Genomic DNA, 23,849 nt, shown 5'->3' on the forward strand with positions numbered 1-23,849 from the left:
GATACAAACACCATCTAAATGTGTATTTTGGAAGTTTTCTTTCCATTAGAGTAAAAGAAGACATGGAAGCAAAATAGACCAACATCTCAAAATTGACCACTACATGAAAAAAGTGTCCTGCTTTAAACAGTAACTTCATAATTTTGATCGTAGGCTCCTTATCTAAAACGATTTATTGCCTTGTGCAAAATAAACAAATTATTAGTGAAACTATGTCCCTCTCCTTGGTGCAGTCATTTATTCTAAATATATACTTGAAACTAGTAGCATAGAAAACATTGTGGCATAGTTTCCTTTGCTGTTGCCTGCTCTTGTGATAAACCTAGTGAATACTAACGAAGACCATGGTCTCTGTGTGAACTGAAGGAAGTCAGAGTTGTGTTAATATATTTAACGTTTTGTTTAAAATAAAATGTTTAAATAAATAATTATGAGAAGTGCCCTTTTTTTCCACTTGAGCCCCTGCCCCCCAAAATGTCTGTGCACGTCCATGGTCTATACCCTGCCTTTTAAAACCGGAGCTACGGCATTTTAGTGAGTTATTGCAGCGTAAGTTGCAGGATAAAACAATTTTCTGGTTGCTTAACAAGCGACAACAAAGTTTTAATAAAAATACAACTGTCTAACATTTGGAAGAATGTTAATGTTCTGTTAAATGTTAATGTTAAAATTAGATTAATCCACCTGTAGAGCTGTATCGTGTTGAACTCTTATTCTGATGGGTTTGACTGAGGCAGGACAGATGACAGCGCAGGTTGACCAATCGTGTTTCAGACCCACCCACATGTGCACATCAAATATTCAAGCTGTATATTCATATTATATCCATGAGCAATAAACATGAGAAATTAGCTAATGTCTTGCTTTTTAAAAAAAATATATATATAATTTTCTTTTGAACTGAAAAAAACTCAATCCAAAGAATAATTGATTTTTTGTTTTTTCAAAATGAAAAACGAATGAACGCAACGTACACGGACCCCCTCATGCCATCCCAGATGTATTTTACTTTCTTTCTTCTGCTGAACACAAAGATTTTTAGAAAATATCTTAGCTCTGTAGGCTCATAGAATGCAAGTGAATGGTGACCAAAATTTTGAAGCTCTAAAAAGCGCATAAAGGCAGCATGAAAGTAATAAATAAAACTTCAGTGTTATCGGGGGCCTGGGTAGCTCAGCGAGTAAAGACACTGACTACCACCCCTGGAGTTCGCAAGTTCGAATCCCAGGGCATGCTGAGTGACTCCAGTCAGGTCCCCTAAGCAACCAAATTGGCCCGGTTGCTAGGGAGGGTAGAGTCACATGGGGTAACCTCCTCGTGGTCGCTATAATGTAGTTCTCTTCTCTGGTGAGTTGTGCGCGGATGTCTCCGCGGTAACGTGCTCAACAAGCCACGTGATAAGATGTGTGGGTTGACGGTCTCAGACATGTAGGCAACTGAGATTTGTCCTCTGCCACCCAGATTGAGGTGAGTCACTATGCCACCACGAGGACCTAGAGTGCATTGGGAATTGGGCATTCCATATTGGGGAGAAAATAAATAAATAAATAAATAAAACTTCAGTGTTTAAATCCATATCTTCAGAAGTAATCTAATCGATTAAGGGTGAGAACAGACCAAAATGTAAATCCTTTTTAACTGTACATCTTGCCATTGCAGTCTTTAGGTACTATCATGATTTCAAGCTGGATTACATGTCCTAGCGCTTTACTCATGTGCAGAGCATTAGGAAGTGTAATTAAGCTTGAAATCATGATCCCCAAGGAGATTGCTGATGTCAAGATTTCTAGAGAGAAAGGAGTTATAGTTTGGTCTGTTCTCACCCAAAATTGATTAGATTTGTTCAGGAGATATGGATTAACCACTGGAGCTTTATGGATTACTTTTATGCTGCCTTTATGTGCTTTTTGGCGCTTCAAAGTTTTGGTCACCATTAATTTGCATTGTATGGACCTACAGAGCTGAGATATTCTTAAAATCTTTGTTTGTGTTCTGCAGAAAAAAGAAAACCGTTCACATCTTGGATGGACAGGTCTGGGAAGTAACAGAATACATGTAACGGGATTATGTATTTAAAATACAAAATATAAGTAACTGTATTCCACTACAGTTACAATTTAAATCATTGGTAATTAGAAATCAGTTACATTCAAAAAGTATTTTGATTACTGAAGAGATTACTTTGCATTTTATGGTCATTTGTTTAACTTAATATTTAGTCCTTTCAGATAGAAAACATTTATACATATAAATGATGCGATCAAAAGTGCATTTGAACAGCTGTGAAACACTTTCTTATGATGTGTTACATTCATACGAGCAGACAGAGAAGTAAGTTTGAAGTAAGTTTGGAGCAGAAGAAATAGAAATAAACCTTGTGTAAATTGTCAGCTTTACGCTAAGCTAAAATGCTATTTCTAGCCATTTTACATGCACATGTTACCAGGCACGATCATATTTTTTTATCAAGAAAATTCACGTTAGATCATAATTTCTTTTTTTCTAGTAAGACCTTTGATATTAGGGCAAAACAGACCTTTGATATTAGGGCATATTCTTGATAATAATTTTTTTTACTGTTTTCCTGTAAAAATATCTAAAAATCATACAAGATACATTTGATTTATCTTGTTTTAGAAACAACACTGCATAAGATATTTAGGTTTTTCAGAAATACGTTACAAATTAAATTTTACAGCATGTATTCTGTAATCTGTAGTGGAATACATTTCAAAAGTAACCCTCCCAACCCTGTGGATGGCATGACAGCGAATAAATGATGAGAGATTTTTTTCATTTTGGGTAAACTACTCCTTTAAAGCAATCAAAAAATGATTTACAATTTTTTTTTTTTTTTTTTAAATCTAAGCACTCAACCGAACAGGCTACTTCCAAACATCATGTAGTAGAAATGCCCTCACCTTGTTGCTTTGAAAAAATCTTCTTCTGCCTTTGGAGTTTAGTTCTCCGCTCAATGACAGGATTAAAAAAGGTAACCTGTAATACAAACATGGCTTTTAGATCACGCTCAAAAAAAAAATAATCAAATGTCACTTGAGGGGACTACTTGGCTCAGGTTCTCTAGAGAAGCAAAATTGGGAAAACCTGCCCGAGGGTTTAATGGGCCACTAAGCGTGAGGAATTCCTCTTTGATTTTCTCACAGTTCTCTAGGCTGCTAATCAGAGGCCTCTTTGTGGAAACATACTGATTGGTGAGAGACAATATTGTAAAGGTACCTCTGCAAACAGAGTCCCTTGTGGCTCAAGGTAAAGGCACATTCCATGGCGCTGGTTGTCCAGGAAGTCCTCCAGTCGGAGGAATTTCACAGCACAAAGAGACCGCCAATCTCTCCAATACACTGAGATCTCCAGCTCCCGAGACTATGGTACACACAAACATTTACTGTAGCATATTCAAACACCCAGTACTGACATGAATGCGTCATGTGTAAATAAACTAAAGCTGAAGTGTGTAATTTTGTCACTACATGGATTGTTATGGTATTTAAAAAAGATTTCCTGAACATTCCCGTCTGCCATTAGTCAGGAAAAAATATAGTCCCACTCCACACTCATGCCACTGGTTGAGCCAAAACTGCTATGTCAGGTTGGTCGGAATCCTCCAACAAAGCAATGATTTGATAGCACCACAGAGCAACAGTGTTTACAGTCTTCAGGAAGTCAACCTACTAATGGCTTACCTACTGCATAGTCAGCGCTGTATTTTAAACTGAGACAGAAGAAAGTATTTTAACACCGAAAAAATTACACACTTCAGTTTTAACTTAAAAGGAAAGCCAAAATGTACCCGGTCTAGCTCTAATGTAAACTTCTGGTCCCACGACTGATTGCTGACAGGTTTCCAACTGGTCTGTCCAACTACTGTATTGTCAAGCTTCAGAACAGCACTAATCTCATCTGGACACACACATAGAACAAATATTTCTGAAAACAATTAAACCCTCAATTGCCACAATACTGTGCCTGATTAATTATGTTATGTCAAAAAGAAAGGTCTGTGGAGAACCAGTTTGAAGGTAAGTACTAAGAAGCACTCAACTGGACAAGTCGTCAGTTTTGGAGAGATTTCGAACACTGGTTCCTCTGCGGTTCCCACGGCTCATGAAAGAAGAGCGTGTTTCACTGGGGCTCCAGCCTGGCAGCGGCACTGACGTGGCTTTAGACCGGCCAGGAACATTCTCCAAAAGGTCCTGGCATCCCATCAGTCGAACCTCTAACTTACCTATTTTAAGTCAATATAAGTTGCCATTAACATAGTTCTGTGCAGCTGCAGCTCTATCAGGACTCAACAATATGGATGTCTTCTGCTAGAGCCAGTGGTTGAGATTTTTACTTGATTTGACAATATTTTTACTGGCCACAAATATGATAAACAGCAATTTTTTAGCAAAAAAAAAAAAAAAACTTGCTATAAAAATTATTTAAGGACTATAATTAGAATTTTTAATGCATTCTCACTGAAGCTTCCAAGACTATTTTGTGAAATCCAAGACAGATAATTTTACACTGGGGGAAAACAATGTTCAATACATCACAAAAATCCAAATGTTTAAGTTTGCACGGCATAAAAACATATGCACATGAACAACAAATTTAAATTGTAGTGAAAACACCACACTGGCCCAGTAGGTCAAGTGACAGTTCCGTCAACTGGTCTTAAACTCTCTCTCACCAGCCCTGGGCCATCCTTACAGTTAAACCCTGTTAATATAACACTTAAGGACCATGTTAAGCCAATTCTGAAGGCATTAGGTCTTGATCACCTGTGAGTGCAGCTGGCTTGGTGCTGTACTGGTTCTTCACAGTGCTGTGCTGGTTTTGTGTGAATACAAAGCTCTGGCGGGGACTGAGAGCAGGAGAGGACATAAGGGATAACTCCTCCATGATCAGAGTGCTCTTGGGGTGGTTCTTGGGAAGCTCATTGAGTCTCTGCTCCAGGGAATACTTCAATAGATCCAGCTTCTGATTGGACTCATTGAATCTGGCTTGGGCCTGGATAACATAGAATTACAACAGAGGAAGAATTAATGGAAATTACATAAAAGCATAGATGTGAAATTGATGATGGTGATGATAATGCAGTTGAAGATACCTCAGAGTGAGCCCTCTTCTCAGTCAGTTTGCCAGAGCCCAGCAGCTTCATGACATTCTTGGCCCCCTCGGCCACAGCGTACTCTATCCGTGTGTGATGGCAGAGTTCTTCCACCCGCAGGTCCAGTGGACTGATGATGGGCTTGGCTGCACAAACACCACCAGACAAATAACAAACTGTTACATTACAGATAATTTCGGAGAGCATATATACATATACAAAGTTTGAGTTTTACCAATGACATCATTGTTGTCAAAGCTGAGTTCGCTGGTTTGGCTGGCTTTGAGGATCTGCATTCTGATGAACTCGATCTTGGTTTTGCTGTCTTGGAGCATCTGCTGTGCTGTTGCAAGCAGTTTTCTGTCCTAAAAAGCAATGTCAACAACAGTGCCATAAAAGTCAAGGGCAACACGTTACAATAAGGTTCCATTTGTAAGCATTAGCATATGCATTGGTATCATGACCAAACAATGAACAATATATTTTTACAGCATTTATACATTTTATTTAATGCTAGATAAAAATACAATTGTTCATTGTTAGTTAATGTTAGTTCACAGTGCATAGATTTTACGTATACAACTTTTGATTTTAAAAATGTATTAGTATGATGAAATAAACATTAACCAAGATTAATAAATGCTGTAAAAGAATTGTTCATTGTTAGTTCATGTTAACTAATGTAGTTAACTAATGTCAACAAATGGAACCTTATTGTAAAGTGTTACCAAATCAAGTCTAACCACAGAAGGGAGCATGCAAACATCAAGACACAAACACAGATTTTAAGTGGTGGAATATAGACTGACATTATTATAATTTTTCCACCCCTATTTATTAGAAATTCTGTAAACCATTTGTAATACTATTTTTAATGTTGGTACTTGCACTTTTGTGCAAGCTGGTCAAATGGTAATAAAGTTCCCTCCAAATTCCACCAAAGTCCAGGAATACCGTGCTGACGTTGTGTGAGACAAAAGGCTTCCGTTTACAAGTTGTTTCCTAGTTGACATCAGCCCTTGCTTAATTTCTCATAGGGCTGCCTGTGCTGCAGGGCTGTTAATACCTCACATCCTGACGCTGTGTGTGTGGGTGTGCATGTATGTGTGTTTGTTGAGCCACAGGGGCGAGCTCACAGTCAGGCTGCTTCTGTGGCCAAACCTCTCAGGAATGCCACAGTAGTTGCATTTTTGTCATTAAAAGTAAGGCAGCAGTACTGGGGCCTCTGCTTCTAATGGAGTAAATTTAAATCGATACTTTTCACTCTAGAGTCTAGAGAAAAAAAACAATTTCTCTCCATCTGTCTAGACTGAGACTTAAAAGTATAATTAGTCATTTTTTGTTTAAGTTTTGATGGCCGACATAGCCGATATTCAAAAAATTAGTTTTTTGAAAAAGTTGTTTCAAATGAGAATGAGAGATTTAGTCAACATTCACATAAATGTTTTGGAAAAAAAGATGCAATGAAAGTGAATGGTGATTGATGCTAACATTCTGCCTAACATCTGTCATTATGTGTTCCAGTCTTATGAGTTTGTAACAACATGACTAAGTGATAAAACATTTTTTTTTTGATGAACTACCCCTTAAGGGTAAAACGTTTTAATGAGGAAATAACTGGGTGCACCCTTTTGCACTGAAGGAGCAAGAAAAAAAATTTAGCCAATGCAGTTGAAGTGTTGATAGGGGCTCTTGCGGCTGTGAGACCCCAGCTGGTTAGAAGAGTTTCGCCCGATTCCCGGAAAAACTTAAATTTCCATTATAAGCTCATTTACATGGATACCAGAAAGCTGTTCATTGTGAGGGGGATATATTGTAACATAATTTCCCTGCACTATTGGTGTAAATGATGAACATGGTGCCTGAGGACATCGCTGTTTCTTTTTTCTTTTACTTTGCTTTATTTCCAGATGTCCCACAGCTGTTGCCATATTTGTTTAAAAAAAACTTTCCATCGCGACCTGCCACGGCATTACTTTGCAAAAGTGGGATTCGCCCAGTGCACTTGAGCGCAAACACACATGCACACTCTGCAAAAACCTGTAAGAATGTCGCCAATGCATTTACATAGCCACATAAGCCGCGTTCTCTGCAGACTGATCTCACAGTGAAATCGGAAACAGTAGGTTGACATTTCTTTCGCTGAAATTGGTCTGTGCGAACTGAAATGTGAAACACTGCGCCCCCAGTGGCAAAAGTAGTAAGTGTTGCTAGGCATATGGGCATGTGTAAGCTCCATTTCACAACGGCCTCAGTTTTCCAGGTGAAATGTCCACGGAGGGGCGCCAAAAGCGAGTTGTGATGTGAGTTGTTTTCAGCTGTACAGGCAGTAATACAGTGAAGAGGAATGCATATTTTATAAACTCTACTCCCTAACCCAAACCTAACCATAAGTGGAGTAAAAATGTAATGCTACAGGGGAAAACTGCAACCTCTGAACCCCACACTGCTGACGCAATGCGCTTCCAGTTGTGCCACAGGGAAAGGTAAACACACTGGAGCCGATGCAAACCTGTCTGATAGTCAAATGTGGTCTGATAGGAGATTGAGCTTGTTGGCGTAAAGTGGATGATCCTGGGTATTGGAACTCTCAGAAACAACATGCCCACTTCCCATGCGATCATGTTTTTTTCCAGCAGAAACTACTTAGGTGTGTTAAACTACTTTCTCTTAATCCCTTAAACGACGCAAGGAAAACAGCATTCACGTTTACATGACATTTCAAAACTCTGCTTTCTGCAAAAACCCTAGGATAAACTGTTTTCTTAAATGCATGTAAACTGGGTCATTAATGGTGAGTTTTGAAATAAAAAATGTTGCGGTCTGATAACTTGATGTTTGTTTTCTGAAAATTTTGAAAAGGCCCTTTTCCCTGCACATCTGTATCACAGTTAGCCTTCTCTCCTGTGCTTTGTAAACATAAAAATCCTGGATTCTGCATCACCGGTCAAAAAGCCTCAAGCAGAAAGCATCAATAAATAAAACCAAATGGTAGATTACCTTTGTTGAGCCGTTTGAATACATCTGGATCATGTTCTCGGCCCCCTGCTTCACCTTCAATTCAATGTCGTTCTGTTTTTTAAGGGCAGCTAGTCTGCTGCTGCTAGTGCATATTCGTGCTTCACTTCTGGGGCTGTCCAGCGTGAGAGGACACTCTGGAAAAAAAGAATGGCAGAAAAGTAATCATTAAAGCACACACTATGATCTGGGACATTTGGTCGCATACTAGTTGCCAAATCAAAACATCAAAGGTGAAAGCATGAGTCTTGTAGTGTGCGCTTGGCTTTAGCAGGTACTTTCATCCAAAGAAATTCCAAGGTCAACCCTTCTGTTGCAACCTAGGGTTAGGTGTCATGCTCGAGTACACAATGGTGCGGATAACCCTTTGAGGGGTATAAACCTACAACCTTGATTAACGAGTCAAGATCTTTAACCACTTTGCCACACCACCACCAGAAAGGATCAATAAAAAAGGATACTACTCAGGAGTGAGACTTTAGTCTAGGAGCAACAAAACATTTTATGCAGTTCTCTATGTCTACAACTTCCAGATTTTCTGCTTAACCATAAATAACAGGAAGGATGTAGCAACAGGGTAACTGACTGTTTGTTTGACCTTTGAGAGTCATTACGAGTGACATTTAGAATCTGCACTAATCCAAGTAACAATATTTTAAGATTTATAATTTCTTATGCCTAGTTTATATAATAAACAACATAAACAGATGTATGGGTAAATATTAATAACAATAATTTAAATTCTTCTTAAGCCTGCATTCTCTTTATATTGGGTAAACTAATGGAATTAAAAATTCAAGAATGCAATCAGTGCACAACCACATTATAGAACAGTTACAACCCATACATTTAAGAGACAGACACAAAGGAGGAAAACTAATATCATTTAAATAAAGCACCACACTACTTTTCATGTCCAGACTAGAAAAACTCCCCCACCCCAACTATTTCACAAAGATGAATGCAACCTGTTTGACTTCTGTCTTTAACAGCCAAGAACATCAGCTTTTCTGAAAGCCGACTATGTCAACAACATCAATCAATATGTACCAACACTGAAACTTAACCCTCCATTGCATGCATTATGAAAGCACCTTTAAAAATAAAGTTTACTCACCAACTAATTTGAATTTCCTTTTCTGAGGGTAGTTCTCCAAAGCAGAAATCTGTATCCTCCATAAAGTGTCTTAAAATGGGCACCAGGATGTAGTGTGACCAGGTCAATGCTTTTGATTGGTTTATTAAGTCATTTCTTCTTTATTGAGGAGTATTTATTAAGTGAGTTATACTTAGAGATTTAATTGTTACCCTGAGGCAACAGGTGCAATAGAGGGAGAGAGTATTTTACATATAAAGAATCTAAAGTTAATAAAATGCTGTATACAAAATCCAGTTGGAATGCTGATTAAATTCAGGTACTCGTATGCTGTTTTTCTTTTGTATTTTGAATGGTTGTGTAGTAAATCTTTCATTGCCTGTTCGGTTGTTTGATGCAGATGCAAGGGAGTCTGTAATTAATTAATTTTTACAGAGCACCTTAGTGTGAGAAGCAATCGTTAATGAGGAAGAGTTGTCTTTTGTTGAGCACCTGGAGACTATGGAGTCACATCATTACACAAGGCATAAATACAGATGCCTCTGTTGTGGTTTTTAAAAATGAGAGACTGCAGGGTATAAGAGAAAAATGCATCCACACAGCAGGGATTATCAATCTATTACAATGAGACTCAAAGCAGATTAAAGGGCTATAAAGTACTGGACAAATTTACAATGTACTAAAATAAACAACAACAATAATAAAAAAAAAAACAATATGTTAGACACAAAAATAAATACTGGACCTTGAGCTAAGGTCCATTGATGTAATTGATTGATGCTACTGATGTAAGTTGATGGTGTAATGAGGTAGTTGACACATAACATGGACTTTGCTAATCAATATCAAGATTTTAGCTTATAATTTATCCAAAAAAAAGAAAATGCTTAAGGAAAAGTGAATGTCTTAGGTCCTGTGACTAATCACCATTTCATTTAAAGTTTTTCTTCATTTTTAATCACCTCTTTGCCTTCACTAGTTCATTTCAAACGGTCCTTTGTTCAAACGGACAAAGTACAAATATTCAATTAAAGGGATAGTTCACTCAAAAATGGAAATATTCTTCTAAAAAAAATTATTTGTGTTCAGCAGAAGAAAGAAAGTCATACACATTTGGAATAGCATGAGGGTGAGTAAATGATGAGAATTTTCATTTTCAGGTCATAAAGCTGCATGCATATTATTTTTAAAAGAATCAGCAAAATGCAGTTTAAAATAGTTTTAGATGGAGTACAGCATGTCACAACACAGGACAATGTAAACTTTAAAAAAGTATTTCATGTCAGCTGCTCAATGACAGTTGCTTCAATCATTTAAACATTACATGATGTACTGTATGAGATGTAATGAATGACATGCTAGTTGCTCAATTTCTGTGGAAAGTAAGTAACATTCTTCCCTTGAAGTACATATAATGGACAACCACCACATTAAATACAGTCACTGCAGAAGTATGAGATGAACACACAGCAAAGCAGTCCAAAGCAGAGGGCTTCACCCGGGTCACTACAGCCTCACCCACTTCACTGGAGTCCTGACAAGTGCTGAGCAACAGAAGAGCACTATGACATCATCAGTGAGGGACTCACACTAGAGGGCTGTTTTCTGAAAGCAGATCTGCTGATTTCTGCTCAGCATAGATAGACACAGACAAAGGAGGTTGACACAGAGGTGTGGCGTGTGGCAACATTCCTCTACTGTTGCATCACTAAACAAAAGACCCCTCTCAAGTTTTCCATGCCAGGCTAAATTTGGTCCTGTTTAAGGATGCGACTACAAGGGCAGGTTTGCCCAAGCATCAGGCAGATAGATTTCACTATGAAATAAAGTCCATAAGAAGTTGTACATTTGAGCTCAGTGTAGCCAAAGTCCCTTTAAAGGGACAGTCACACTAGGCTTTGGGCACATTCATTTTTTTTCCAGACAACAAGAACAAGAATATGATGTCACATGGGAGGACTTCTGATGTAAGTAAACAATAAATCACAAAAACAAATAATATTATATTAAAAATGTTAAAATATATTGTCTACTCACTTTCCTGCAACAATAAGTCATTGTAAATGTATCCTTTGAATTGAGCCAAGAGGTCAACCAACACGATCTCATGAAAAATCTTACATAATTTACGAGGTGGCTATTTCGAATGGTTTCGCACGATGTTGTTCGCATAAAGTCGTACGACTTCAAGTAAACGTGAGTTCCATGCACGAGGCGTTAAGGACATACTTATTAATATTACGCCCTTACCCAAACCCCTTATCTAAACTTAACCAATCAGTAGAGTGTGTAAACATGATAGGAAGCTGTTGTGTGTGACAGAAGTAATTGTCGCGTATTAGATGGAAACGATGTCCAGCGACGTCATTGGCTGTAGTGAAAGTGATAGAAGTGCAGTTGCACGATATCATACGAATTAGCCAAATTTAGAAAAGCTGTACGAATCCTGACGATTTCGCCGTGAGAGTGTGTTGGGTCAACATGTGATGTTTCGGTCTCCAATTGGTTGAGCGTCCTCTTGTCATACGAATTCACATTCAGTTCACCAAGCTTGAACTTTGGTACGCAGAGTAGTACAACATTTCTTTCTGCTGCATTCGGATGCGTATTAATGAGAGTGAATGGAGTGCGAAGTGTAGTGTGACCGCACCTCCAAGCAATTCAGTTCACACAGCAGCCACACTGGTAATGCCAGTTTCCTGTCATGCATGTACAGCCTTCCGTTCCAAAAGCCATGATATTAAGCAGTATGATGTCTCACCTTCATTTATATATGAGTGTTTAGTAGTTTTTTGTTTGTTTTGTTTACAGTTCTTATGTTTTTTTGTCTTGGATGTTGTCTGCCTTATTGTCTACAACAGACAAACACTTTTGGACATTGGTGCTGCAATTGCACACCATAAACTGGACTTCAAATTCCTCAATGCCAACCCCCTGTTTACAAACAAGGCAGTGGAGCCCTTTGTTTGGGCAGCCCGGCCACGGAAACGCAGAAGGAAAAGGGGAAATAGAGCCGGCGTTCTCATCAGAGTAAGATGTCTTGCAAATTGACCCCCGCTACCCAGTATTCTACTGTCAAATGTTCAGTCTCTGGACAACAAGCTCTGCGAGCTGACAGCATGGATCTCTTTCCAACGAGAGACAAGGGACTGCTGCATTATCTGCCTTACAGAAACTTGGATGTCTGTGGAGATTCCAGACTCAGCCATCGAACCTGCGGGGTTCTCCATGCACCGAGCGACAGAGGAAAGACCTCTCAGGTAAAAGCAGATTCCTCATGCTTCTGTGTCAACCATTCTGGCTACCGAGGGAATTCACAGCGGTCATTATCACAGCTGTGTACATCCCGCCACAAGCCGACACAGACCGGGCACTCAAGGAATTGTATGGGATTATAAGCAAGCAGGAAACCGCGCACCCTGAGGCCGTGTTCATTGTGACCGGGGACTTTAACAAAGTAAATCTTAAATCAATCGCACCAAAATACCACCAACACATCAGTTTCAACACACAAGGGGACCGGGTTTTGGACCATCGCTACTCTCCCTTCCGGGATTGCTACAAATCCCTCCCCTGCCCACCATTTGGCAAATCGGACCACTCTTCTGTTCTGCTTCTGCCCACTTACAGGCAGAAACTGAAACAGGAAGCACTCACCCTCAGAACAATCCAGTGCTGGTCGAACCAATCAGACTCTACGCTACAAGACTGTTTTGATCACACGGACTGGGAGATGTTCCGGTCCGCCTCTGATGACAACATCGAGCTTTACGCTGATAGCGTAACATGTTTCATCAGAAAGTGCGTAGAGGATGTTGTTCCGACCAAAACAATACTGATCTACCCCAACCAGAAACCTTGGATTAATAGCAATGTTAGCGCAGCACTTGATGCGGGGACCTCCGCTTTTAATTCCGGGAACGCGGAGGAGCATAAACAAGCCAGTTATGCCTTCCTAAACTATCAGAGCAGCAAAACGCCAGTACAGGAACAACATTGAAGGACAGTTTAACACCACCAACTCTAGAAGCATGTGGCAGGGAATTAATATCATCACGGACTTTAAAGGGAATAAAAACTCCACCGTGAACACCGCTGCCTCTCTCCCGGATTAGATAAATATTTTTATGCTCATTTCAAGGGAAATAACACCGCCCTCGCGGAGAGAGCTCTCGTGGCCGAAGCTACAGAGGTTAGTTCACTCTCCGTCTCTGTAGCGGATGTAACCCGATCCTTCCGACGGGTGAATATCCATAAAGCCGCAGGTCCAGGCGGCATTCCGGGCCACGTCATCAGAGCGTGCGCGAACCAACTGGCTAGTGTATTTACAGACATTCTCAACCTTTCCCTCACCTTGTCTGTGGTCCCCACATGCTTCAAAACGTCCACCACTGTGCCTGTACCAAAGCAAACCAAAATCACTTGCTTAAATGACTGGCGTCCTGTTGTTCTGACCCCCATCATCAGCAAATGCTTTGAGAGACTAATCAGAGATTACATCTGCTCTGTGCTGCCTCCCTTACTGGACCCATTGCAGTTTGCTTACCGCAACAACCGCTCCACTGATGATGCCATTGCATCTACACTACACACTGCTCTCTCCCACCTGGAAAAAAGGAACACTTATGAGAGAATGCTGTTTGTAGACTACAGCTCAGCATTCAACACCATAGTGCCCTCCAAGCTTGATAACTGGATCCTGGACTTCCTGTCAAGCAGACACCAGGTGGTTAGAATGGGCAGCAACATCTCCTCGCCACTGACCCTCAACACTGGAGCCCCACAGGGCTGTGTTCTCAGCCCACTCCTGTACTCCCTGTACACACATTACTGTGTGGCAACACATAGCTCCAATGCCATCATTAAGTTTGCTGATGATACGACGGTGGTAGGTCTGATCACTGACAATGATGAAACAGCCTACAGAGAGGAGGTGCACACTCTGACACGCTGGTGTCAGGAGCACAAACTCTCCCTCAATGTCAGCAAGACAAAGGAGCTTGTGGTGGACTTCAGGAGAAGAGAAAGAGAACACAGCCCCATCACCATCAATGGAGCACCAGTGGAGAGAGTCAGCAACTTCAAGTTCCTCGGTGTCCACATCACTGAGGAACGCACATGGTCTGTCCACACTGAGGCCGTTGTGAAGAAGGCTCATCAGCAATTCTTCTTCCTGAGACAGCTGAGGAAGTTTGGAATGAACCACCACATCCTCACACGGTACTACACCAGCACTGTAGAGAGCATCCTGACTGGCTGCATCTCTGCCTGGTACGGCAATAGCACCGCCCACAACCGCAAAGCCCTGCAAAGGGTGGTGCGAACTGCCAGACACATCATCGGAGGTGAGCTTCCCTCCCTCCAGGACATATATAGCAGGCGGTGTGTTAAAAAAGCTCGGAGGATCATCAGAGACTCCAGCCACCCGAGCCATGGGCTGCTCTCACTGCTACCATCAGGCAGGCGGTATCGAAGCATCAGGACCCGCACCAGCCGACTTCATGACAGCTTCTTCCCCCAAGCAATCAGACTTTTGAGCTCTTGATCTCTCACAATCAATATACATCAGCACTGCACTTTATTAATCTTATTATCTCACACTGGACTGTCTTAAATTATATTCTCTCTTAACAACACACTGGCAACTGACTATCAACCGACAGCCTGAATGTCAATACAGTACAATACAACCTACTGTACATTTTATATATACTATATATACACTATTTTTTATTGTATAATGTGTATTCTATATTGTGTGTATTGTATACTGTACATTGTATGTTATTATTTGTAAATTGTGTATATTGTGTGTAATTATGTGTATATTAGATTTTAAATTGTGTTGTGTAAATCTGATGTTTATTGTAAATTGGTATATGTCTCATCACTGTCATGACTGCTATGTTGCTTGGAACTGCACCCAAGAATTTCACACATTATTGCACTTGTGTATATGGTTGTGTGACAATAAAAGTGATCTGATTTGATTTGAGTGGTCTGTCTCCTCCCCTTCTGATATCTCTGGTGTACCACTATGTAACCATACCAGTTAAGGTTTTATGCATTGTTATATCTGTTACATGCTATTATCTCAAGTTTTCAGGAAAGTTTTCTCATGTTGTTTATGTTAATAAATATATATGTTTAATAAATATTTAAATGTTCATGCATTTTTCACAACTTTTAAATAGGTTAGAGTTTGGTCCGTTACAGTTGTACTTTTTTTTTTTTTTAATTTTATTTTGCACATTATCATCAACTAAAATCCGTTATATTGTATGCCATTTTAGTCAAAGTCAAATTTACTAAATTAATAACAAGGCATGACAAAATATAGACTTAATTTAAAAGACATTTTTGTCAAAAGATAAAAGTAATATGAAATCTGTAAGGTTGAAATAATTTATTGGCAGGAGCCTTGTTCATACCTAAGAGGAGATCTTCTGGATCCTTCACCACAATATGGGCGTTGAGTTCCTGCAGCTCTTGATGCAGCTCTTCTAACTTTTTGTTGGACTTTTTGAGCATATTATCAACATATGCCAATCTCTTTTTTTCAGTGGTGACCTTTCTAAGGTTCTCCACCCCCTCTTTGATCTTCAGCTCTTTGCGGATCTCCCTCTTGATCTGTTCCTTGATTTCGTCTAGCTTCTGTTGGACCATGGTATCAGACAGGTCAAGATTGTGTCCCAGGCCCAGCTGCTCCGAAACCATGTGAGCCTGTACAAAATAAATGTTTAAGTATACAGTAATCAAAAGAAAAACACACGAATGCAACATATTTGGCTGTCTATGACACATATATCAATGTCCTATATCTTTATGCATAATATTAGTTGAGAAAAGTCCAAGAGTAACTTTTTATGCTATAATTGCTTTGCTTTCAAAAATGAAAGAAAATATAAAACATTCATAGTAAGCACCTGCAGGAAATTCCCTCCTAAAGCAGAAATATCGCCTGTAGTAACATGAGTCATTGTACTGCATTCATCTCCCAGTGCACTCTGCATACTAACCCCACTGGCATACATTAATGTATGTGCATGCAAACACACACACTGGTGCACTTACACATAAACGCACACAGTATCACTGACATCAGCAGGGAGGATAACTGGTCTGAGTGGGTGAGCCAAATCCTGCTTAGCCCAGCTCTTCAAGAGCTCACAGACATGTAAGAGAACTAACACGGGTCATCTAATCTTCCTCCAGGGGGAAAGTGTAGCCATAAATAAAGCTTAAAAACAAGGCAGATCTATTAAGCTAAAATGCGCACATTCAGTTCTAGGGGAGCGTGAAGGTGAGGTCCATCAATAACGCTTCAGACAATTATACATTCAAAATACAGCAGCCCCAAATAGACACTTTTGGACATTTTAGTAACACTTAAAATTGAATAAAGTTCATTGCACAGATAACAAAATATCAAACCATGTGGCATCTGCCAACACATGATGCTAGACCTAACTTCAAAACTAACACTTTTCTTTCCATTTTTTGTAATTACTTCTAACCAGCTGGTCCCAAAGTAATTTTAGTGGATGTATGAGGTCAGTGACCCTCAAGTTCAGATGTCCTAGCAGAGTGACAGGTGTAGTTCACATTAACTCTATACATGTTCTGGTTTGACAACCAGAAATCTTCCAAATACTTCCATTCTAATTTTGAGCATGACATCTTTTGGTTTACTTAAAACCCATCAAACATTTTGTGAAATGTTTTGCTTCAAAAGAATGCTTTCTTTAAAATAAATGCATACATTTTTGTTATTTAATGCAGTGACAATCAAGCTTTTTTAAGACTTATAATTGACTCTGCACATTAAACTGGTATAAGAGAAAATATTTGAACACAGAAAAAGTTACACACTTCAGCTTTGTGTCCAATACATTTTTGGGCTACTGTATATTTGAATTCATAAATTCTCCTGCTGATTATGCTTTTACGTCAGATATAATCTAAATCACTTTAGATCTGCTCTTATCACTAAAAGCAGAAACGTAGTGAATCTTCTGAAACTGTATAGCTTATGTGACCCACTTGAAATCCCACTGTCTGCTGATCAGCTAAATAAAAATCACTCATGTAAATGTTTTGACTCTGCTTGAGCGGACAACTATGACTCATGAGTCAGATGAAGGTCATGGAAAAACAACTTCTGTCCTGTCCTACATTTTAGGTACTATCAGTGGGAAGAAGCCAGTACCACCTTATCTCCTCCTCACTTGTACTGCACATTGTGCTACACTCAGGACAACAAACACAATTTCAGGTCACAAAATGACACAATATTAAAACAGCACAATCTGCAGGAGAAAAAAAAATGGTTGCAGTTATTATGGGTTTTGATCATTAAGGCTTTCTGCTCTGAATGATCAAACCAACCCCAACATTTTTATAATTTTTTCAAAAACCAATGTTTTAAAACCTCTTATTCAGGATATTAAACAAAATTACTAAGCTGTAGTGCATCTTCAACTTTTTAACTGAGAAAAACTCTCAGAATACCAGTTGTTACCTGAAAACACAGGCAAAATGACATCTGTCAACAAATGATTCAGGATTCCAGGATACTGAATTCACAAAAGCTCAGAATACAGAAATCTTGTGATTACGTCTGTTCCTGGACAGCATAAAAAGTGTAAATAGATGGAGTAGAACTAATAATCAATTTAGCAAGAATAAAAGTCAATAATTAACAGTCTCATGTCCTTTACTGATATAAGAGTTATTGACCACTTCAAGGACTGTTTATCGGTTTAAGGAAGTGACGTCTTTGTCCCTTGAACATTTCCGGCTTGTTGTCAAACTCTTTCAAAACAACAGCGGGAGGCACTTCATTCATAGTGACTTTAACACAATTAACATTTTTACCATGAATACAATTGTAATAGAATATTATTATTACAATTTTGACCGTGTTGTTCGGTGGTTGGATGCTCCCTGACTGCCTGGAGCTAACAGAAATTAAAGTGTTTAGATCTCTGAGAAAAAACAACCACAAATGGACGCATGAACTGCTGCAGTGAAGCGAGATGGCTGGATACATGCAGTACTAACAACTGTAGCACACATCTTATCTCTGGTAGGTGAACAACATTTTTGACAACTAATTTTAAGTTTACCTGGATAGTTAAGTCAGAGTATTTCTTTACTGACTCTAAAAAAGACTATAGATCACATCTATTATACTGAATGAAGCTGCGCAAGTCATTTAAATGAACAATTAGTCGTTTAGCAGATGCTTTTATCCAAAGTGACTTACAAATGAGGAACATAACAAGCAATTTGTCACACAAAAGTCAACAATATCTGCAGTATCGCACTGCCAAGTTCTCAGAGTAGCCGGAGTAGTATAAAAGCTAGTGCAGAAGAGACACATAAGGAAAGGTTTTTTTTTAAATAATTTTTTCTTCTATTTGGGGGGATTTTCTCCCCTTTTCTCCCCAATTTTGGCATGCCCAATTCCCAATGCGCTTTAAGTCCTCCTGCCTCCGCGTCTGAGACAGTCAATACACACATCTTATCACGTGGCTTGTTGAGCGCGTTACCGTGGAGACGCAGCACGTGTGGAGGCTCCTGCTATTCTTCGCGGCATCCACGCACAACTCACCACGCACCCCACCGAGAGCACGAACCACATTATAGCGACCATGAGGAACTTAACCCAACATGACTCTACCCACCCTAGGAACTGGGCCAATTGGTTGCTTAGGAAGCCTGACTGGAGTCACTCAGCACGCCCTGGATTCGAACTTGCAACTCCAGGTGTGGTAGTCAGCATCTTTACTTGCTGAGCTACCCAGGCCCCCTGTTTTGTTTTTTTTATAATTTATAAAATTAAAAAAAAATTCCAGCGTTAACAGCTTCATGGATTATAATAGGAGCAATCCAGTATTGCCAACCTTACCACTGAGGAAATAAATTGTAAGCATCAACAATTTCATCTCCTCTCTCATGTAGATGTGCTCAGTATCAATAGCACTACTGGATAATTCACTTCAGGTAAATGTTTGATGTTATTTGAGAAAATTTGTTAACTCAGAGTCTTATTTAAAGGATCCAGTAATGACACTTCATTGTCTTTTTTATTTTGCACATATCTTGTTTGTTCTGTTTTAGCTAGACTCTAAAATTACTTGCTAGTCATTTTATTTTGACAGTTCTGGATTATTAAAATGCCGCTACCAGAAATGCTTCAGGCATAGCAAGGAAATAACTTTTGGGTGAGCCTCAATAAAAATGGATGGGCCAAATTATTTATTTATTTTTTTACCAAATTTTCCTTAATAACAGAAAAGCGGCGCATTTAAACAGTTCTTTCACACATTAAGAATTTAGAATTTATGCATTTTTTAACTACTTTTATAAATATATATTTGAAAAATCTGTAATATTCTGGGCCACCTGGCCCACCCTTGGCTACGCCACTGGCTTCAGGGCAAGACGTGCGAAGTAGCATTCTAATTGCTTTTTTATTGTTTATGTCCTTGAAATGGCCTAAGGGCTGACAGCTCACTGCAGTGAATAAGCTATCTTCTATGTGCTGACAACATTGTCATGAAGTTTAAGTTGACACCTCTTAAATAACCAAACTTTCATAATAACTTACACTTGAATTGTACACTTCACTACTCTGAAATGTCTCAAAATAAAGAGTTTCTAAAGCTGAAAGAATTTAATAAGACCTATGTTAACTATCAAAATAAACCACTCTGAATGTTCAAAGGAAAAGTGTACACTGTAAACACATTATGTTTATCTTTAAGAACAGCTTCAAAATGTTCAAAAGGAGCAAGACCACAATACTGAACACAAAAACCGATCAGCATAAATTTTTTGTCGGAAAACACATTTTAAAACCATCCAGAAACGGTTATGTTAAACTGTGCATTAGCTATAGGTAAATCTGTTTTAGGTTATGTCTTAAAATTTCGTAAAAATGCAGCACACGTCTATGATGTCCAAGTATGCTGCCTATCTAGGCAGTCAGCTCACCTGATTGAGCCGCAGCCAGTGGGTGATTCTCATGAAAACTGCACTCAAAAAAATTAGTTTTGCAGGTTGTTCAGTTTACTTAATTAAAATGAACTAAAGCAACACAATTCTAGAACATTTTGTCATAACTTGATTTATGTTCTATCCAATTAAATTTGTAAAACTGAAGTTTACTTAATCAGTTTGAATTAGGATTACATTAATACTTTTTGTAGCATCATGAAACTGGGCAGGGGATTTCCATTTCCCAGCATGCTTTGCAGGTGACTGGATGGGGTGAACAAATGTTGAAAGTGTTATTTTGTGCATTGTTGAGTAAGATAAGAATAGGAGGAGATTTATTCATGTTTAATGTTGTGTTATATTGGCATTTAAAAGGATTGTTTGTTAGGCTGGATTTTTTGGAGTTACCATTGTGGTGAAGACTGGTGCTTGTTCTTAGGTTGAGTAAAATGTAATTAGTTGGACCAACTTAAGACAATTAATTACATCTTATCTAGTTGGTCTGACAAAATTAATTTAAGTTTGTGCAACTAGAGCAAGTCTGTTCAAACCAATGCTTTTTTGTTGGTAAATTTTAATTTAAATGCGTGGAAAATTTTCCTAAATTTAATTAAGTTCAGTGAACCTTTTTTTTTTTTTTTTTTTTTTTTGAGTGTGTCAAGAAAATGTTCTGGTGCTATTTAACTTCAAAATTATTTAAATATAAATATACATGTATATATTTAAAATATGCTTAAATGTGCTAAAACAAATGTCCTATCTTACTGGTTTTAAATGTATTCTTCATTTTCTTTATGCATTATAATTTCATATATATTTAATTAGCCTATTGATTTGAGATTCAATATGACAAGGACATTTTCTTGACATGTTTCGTGAGAATCACCCCAGTACAACTCCGAGCAATTTTAATCGATAACTACACCAGCATTTCCTTTGGACAACATCGCATAAAATCAATCAGTGCATTTTTTTATCCAGAGACACTGCGACTTCACAGAGTAAAAAAAACTTCCTCTAAACTCCTGTCATAACTGTTTATCAGGCCCTATTCCCTGTTTTCCTGTGTCATAAGATTTCGGCGGAGGGAGAAGCTCTTGCCAAAAGAAGAAAAGCTGTGGTTTGAAAGAGAGAGCGAGAGAGAGAGAGAGAGAGCGGCGCATTGCGCGCACAGCGTGTTTTTATACCCAAAAGTTCAAACAATCTGACGTGCACTTTACATCAATATTTCATGAAATACAAAACTTTTCCTACCTGCATGAGATCGGCGGCCATTTTGGTTGTGAACTCTTTTGGATCAAACTCTGTGGGGAAGGGGAGGTAAGTCACTCCCAAAAAAACAAGCCTTTTGTGTTTCCGTCTCAAGCGAAAAGCGCTGTATTTGGGGTACGATCCACAGGATGACCAGTGGACGCAGGGGCTCCCATGGTTGGTTGAGCTCTTGATTTGCTATGAATGTAATGGTACACCAAAGCTCATAGCGGAGATCCGCGCATCTGGGGTGAACTCACAGAGCTGTGCTGCTATTATCGAAAGGGGAGGCGGGTGGTAGAACGCCCCAAGTGCAAGTTTCTGTTCCCGCACCCATTCCAGCCACGGCCAGTCCACCCTGGATCATGTGATCAATAACAGTTTCACAAACACAGAGGCTTCAACACAACAAGTTTATTATTCTGCACTTATTCTGTGGAAGCAGTACAGTTCATTCCATTGTGATTTGTTCTAAAGGTGCATATGTGCATTTTACATTTTATTGGGTTTTATTCTATAGGAGCAGCACCAATAATTCTAACGTTGTCTTATTATAGGAGCAGGACCAAATTCTATATTTTATTTGGATATATTCTATAGAAGCAACACCACGTTTTATAATTTATTGTGGTTTATTTTATTAGCAGCAGCACCAGCCATTCTAAGGCCTTAGTCTATGGGGATTTATTCTGTAGAAGCAACACAACTAATTCTAATGTGATTTATAATGTACACTCAAAAAACACTTTAGCCTGTTTTTAAGATTTACGCATTTTAATTTCACAACAAAATTCTATCAGATTGAACTGTATAATATTTAACCAAATTAAATGAATACAACTTAAAATATTTAGTTTTTTATTCGAATTTATTACAGATTACTCAATTCATTTTTATGGAATTTAGATAGAAGATTGAAATGCGTAAATCTTAAAAATAGGCTAAAATATTTTTTTAAGTGGAAGAGCAGGACACATCCTATGTTTTGGGGGAGGCTATACAGGTGCATCTCAATAGATTAGAATGTCGTGGAAAAGTTCATTTATTTCAGTAATTCAACTCAAATTGTGAAACTCGTGTATTAAATAAATTCAATGCACACAGACTGAAGTAGTTTAAGTCTTTGGTTCTTTTAACTGTGATGATTTTGGCTCACATTTAACAAAAACCCACCAATTCACTATCTCAACAAATTAGAATATGGTGACATGCCAATCAGCTAATCAACTCAAAACACCTGCAAAGGTTTCCTGAGCCTTCAAAATGGTCTCTCAGTTTGGTTCACTAGGCTACACAATCATGGGGAAGACTGCTGATCTGACAGTTGTCCAGAAGACAATCATTGACACCCTTCACAAGGAGGGTAAGCCACAAACATTCATTGCCAAAGAAGCTGGCTGTTCACAGAGTGCTGTATCCAAGCATGTTAACAGAAAGTTGAGTGGAAGGAAAAAGTGTGGAAGAAAAAGATGCACAACCAACCGAGAGAACCGCAGCCTTATGATTGTCAAGCAAAATCGATTCAAGAATTTGGGTGAACTTCACAAGGAATGGACTGAGGCTGGGGTCAAGGCATCAAGAGCCACCACACACAGACGTGTCAAGGAATTTGGCTACAGTTGTCGTATTCCTCTTGTTAAGCCACTCCTGAACCACAGACAACGTCAGAGGCGTCTTACCTAGGCTAAGGAGAAGAACTGGACTGTTGCCCAGTGGTCCAAAGTCCTCTTTTCAGATGAGAGCAAGTTTTGTATTTCATTTGGAAACCAAGGTCCTAGAGTCTGGAGGAAGGGTGGAGAAGCTCATAGCCCAAGTTGCTTGAAGTCCAGTGTTAAGTTTCCACAGTCTGTGATGATTTGGGGTGCAATGTCATCTGCTGGTGTTGGTCCATTGTGTTTTTTGAAAACCAAAGTCACTGCACCCGTTTACCAAGGAATTTTGGAGCACTTCATGCTTCCTTCTGCTGACCAGCTTTTTAAAGATGCTGATTTCATTTTCCAGCAGGATTTGGCACCTGCCCACACTGCCAAAAGCACCAAAAGTTGGTTAAATGACCATGGTGTTGGTGTGCTTAACTGGCCAGCAAACTCACCAGACCTGAACCCCATAGAGAATCTATGGGGTATTGTCAAGAGGAAAATGAGAAACAAGAGACCAAAACATGCAGATGAACTGAAGGCCACTGTCAAAGAAACCTGGGCTTCCATACCACCTCAGCAGTGCCACAAACTGATCACCTCCATGCCACGCTGAATTGAGGCAGTAATTAAAGCAAAAGGAGCCCCTACCAAGTATTGAGTACATATACAGTAAATGAACATACTTTCCAGAAGGCCAACAATTCACTAAAAATGTTTTTTTTATTGG

At 39.0% G+C, this 23,849-nt stretch overlaps 1 protein-coding gene across 2 annotated transcripts in view; it reads right to left on the reverse strand.

The window, feature by feature from the left end:
• The window catches only part of LOC127440977 (serine/threonine-protein kinase N2-like), a 33,368-nt gene extending 11,579 nt beyond the window's left edge, over positions 1–21,789 (reverse strand). The window contains exons 1-10 of one of the 2 annotated variants that reach the window (XR_007897259.1): positions 21,486–21,789; positions 15,659–15,950; positions 8,114–8,268; positions 5,349–5,478; positions 5,114–5,259; positions 4,785–5,013; positions 4,061–4,243; positions 3,809–3,918; positions 3,238–3,381; positions 2,922–2,997 (exon numbers count right to left, since the gene is read on the reverse strand). Coding sequence is in view for 1 of the 2 variants with exons in the window: in XM_051698072.1 (XP_051554032.1) it covers positions 2,922–2,997; positions 3,238–3,381; positions 3,809–3,918; positions 4,061–4,243; positions 4,785–5,013; positions 5,114–5,259; positions 5,349–5,478; positions 8,114–8,268; positions 15,659–15,950; positions 21,486–21,506 (1,486 nt within the window). In the remaining variant the exon portion in view is untranslated. The remainder of the gene's footprint in view (positions 1–2,921; positions 2,998–3,237; positions 3,382–3,808; positions 3,919–4,060; positions 4,244–4,784; positions 5,014–5,113; positions 5,260–5,348; positions 5,479–8,113; positions 8,269–15,658; positions 15,951–21,485) is intronic. The other variant, XM_051698072.1, reaches the window with a different exon arrangement.
• Positions 21,790–23,849: the final 2,060 nt, after the last annotated feature.

Source organism: Myxocyprinus asiaticus, chromosome 5 (assembly GCF_019703515.2).
Source record: "Myxocyprinus asiaticus isolate MX2 ecotype Aquarium Trade chromosome 5, UBuf_Myxa_2, whole genome shotgun sequence".
Classification (NCBI taxonomy): Eukaryota; Metazoa; Chordata; class Actinopteri; order Cypriniformes; family Catostomidae; genus Myxocyprinus; species Myxocyprinus asiaticus.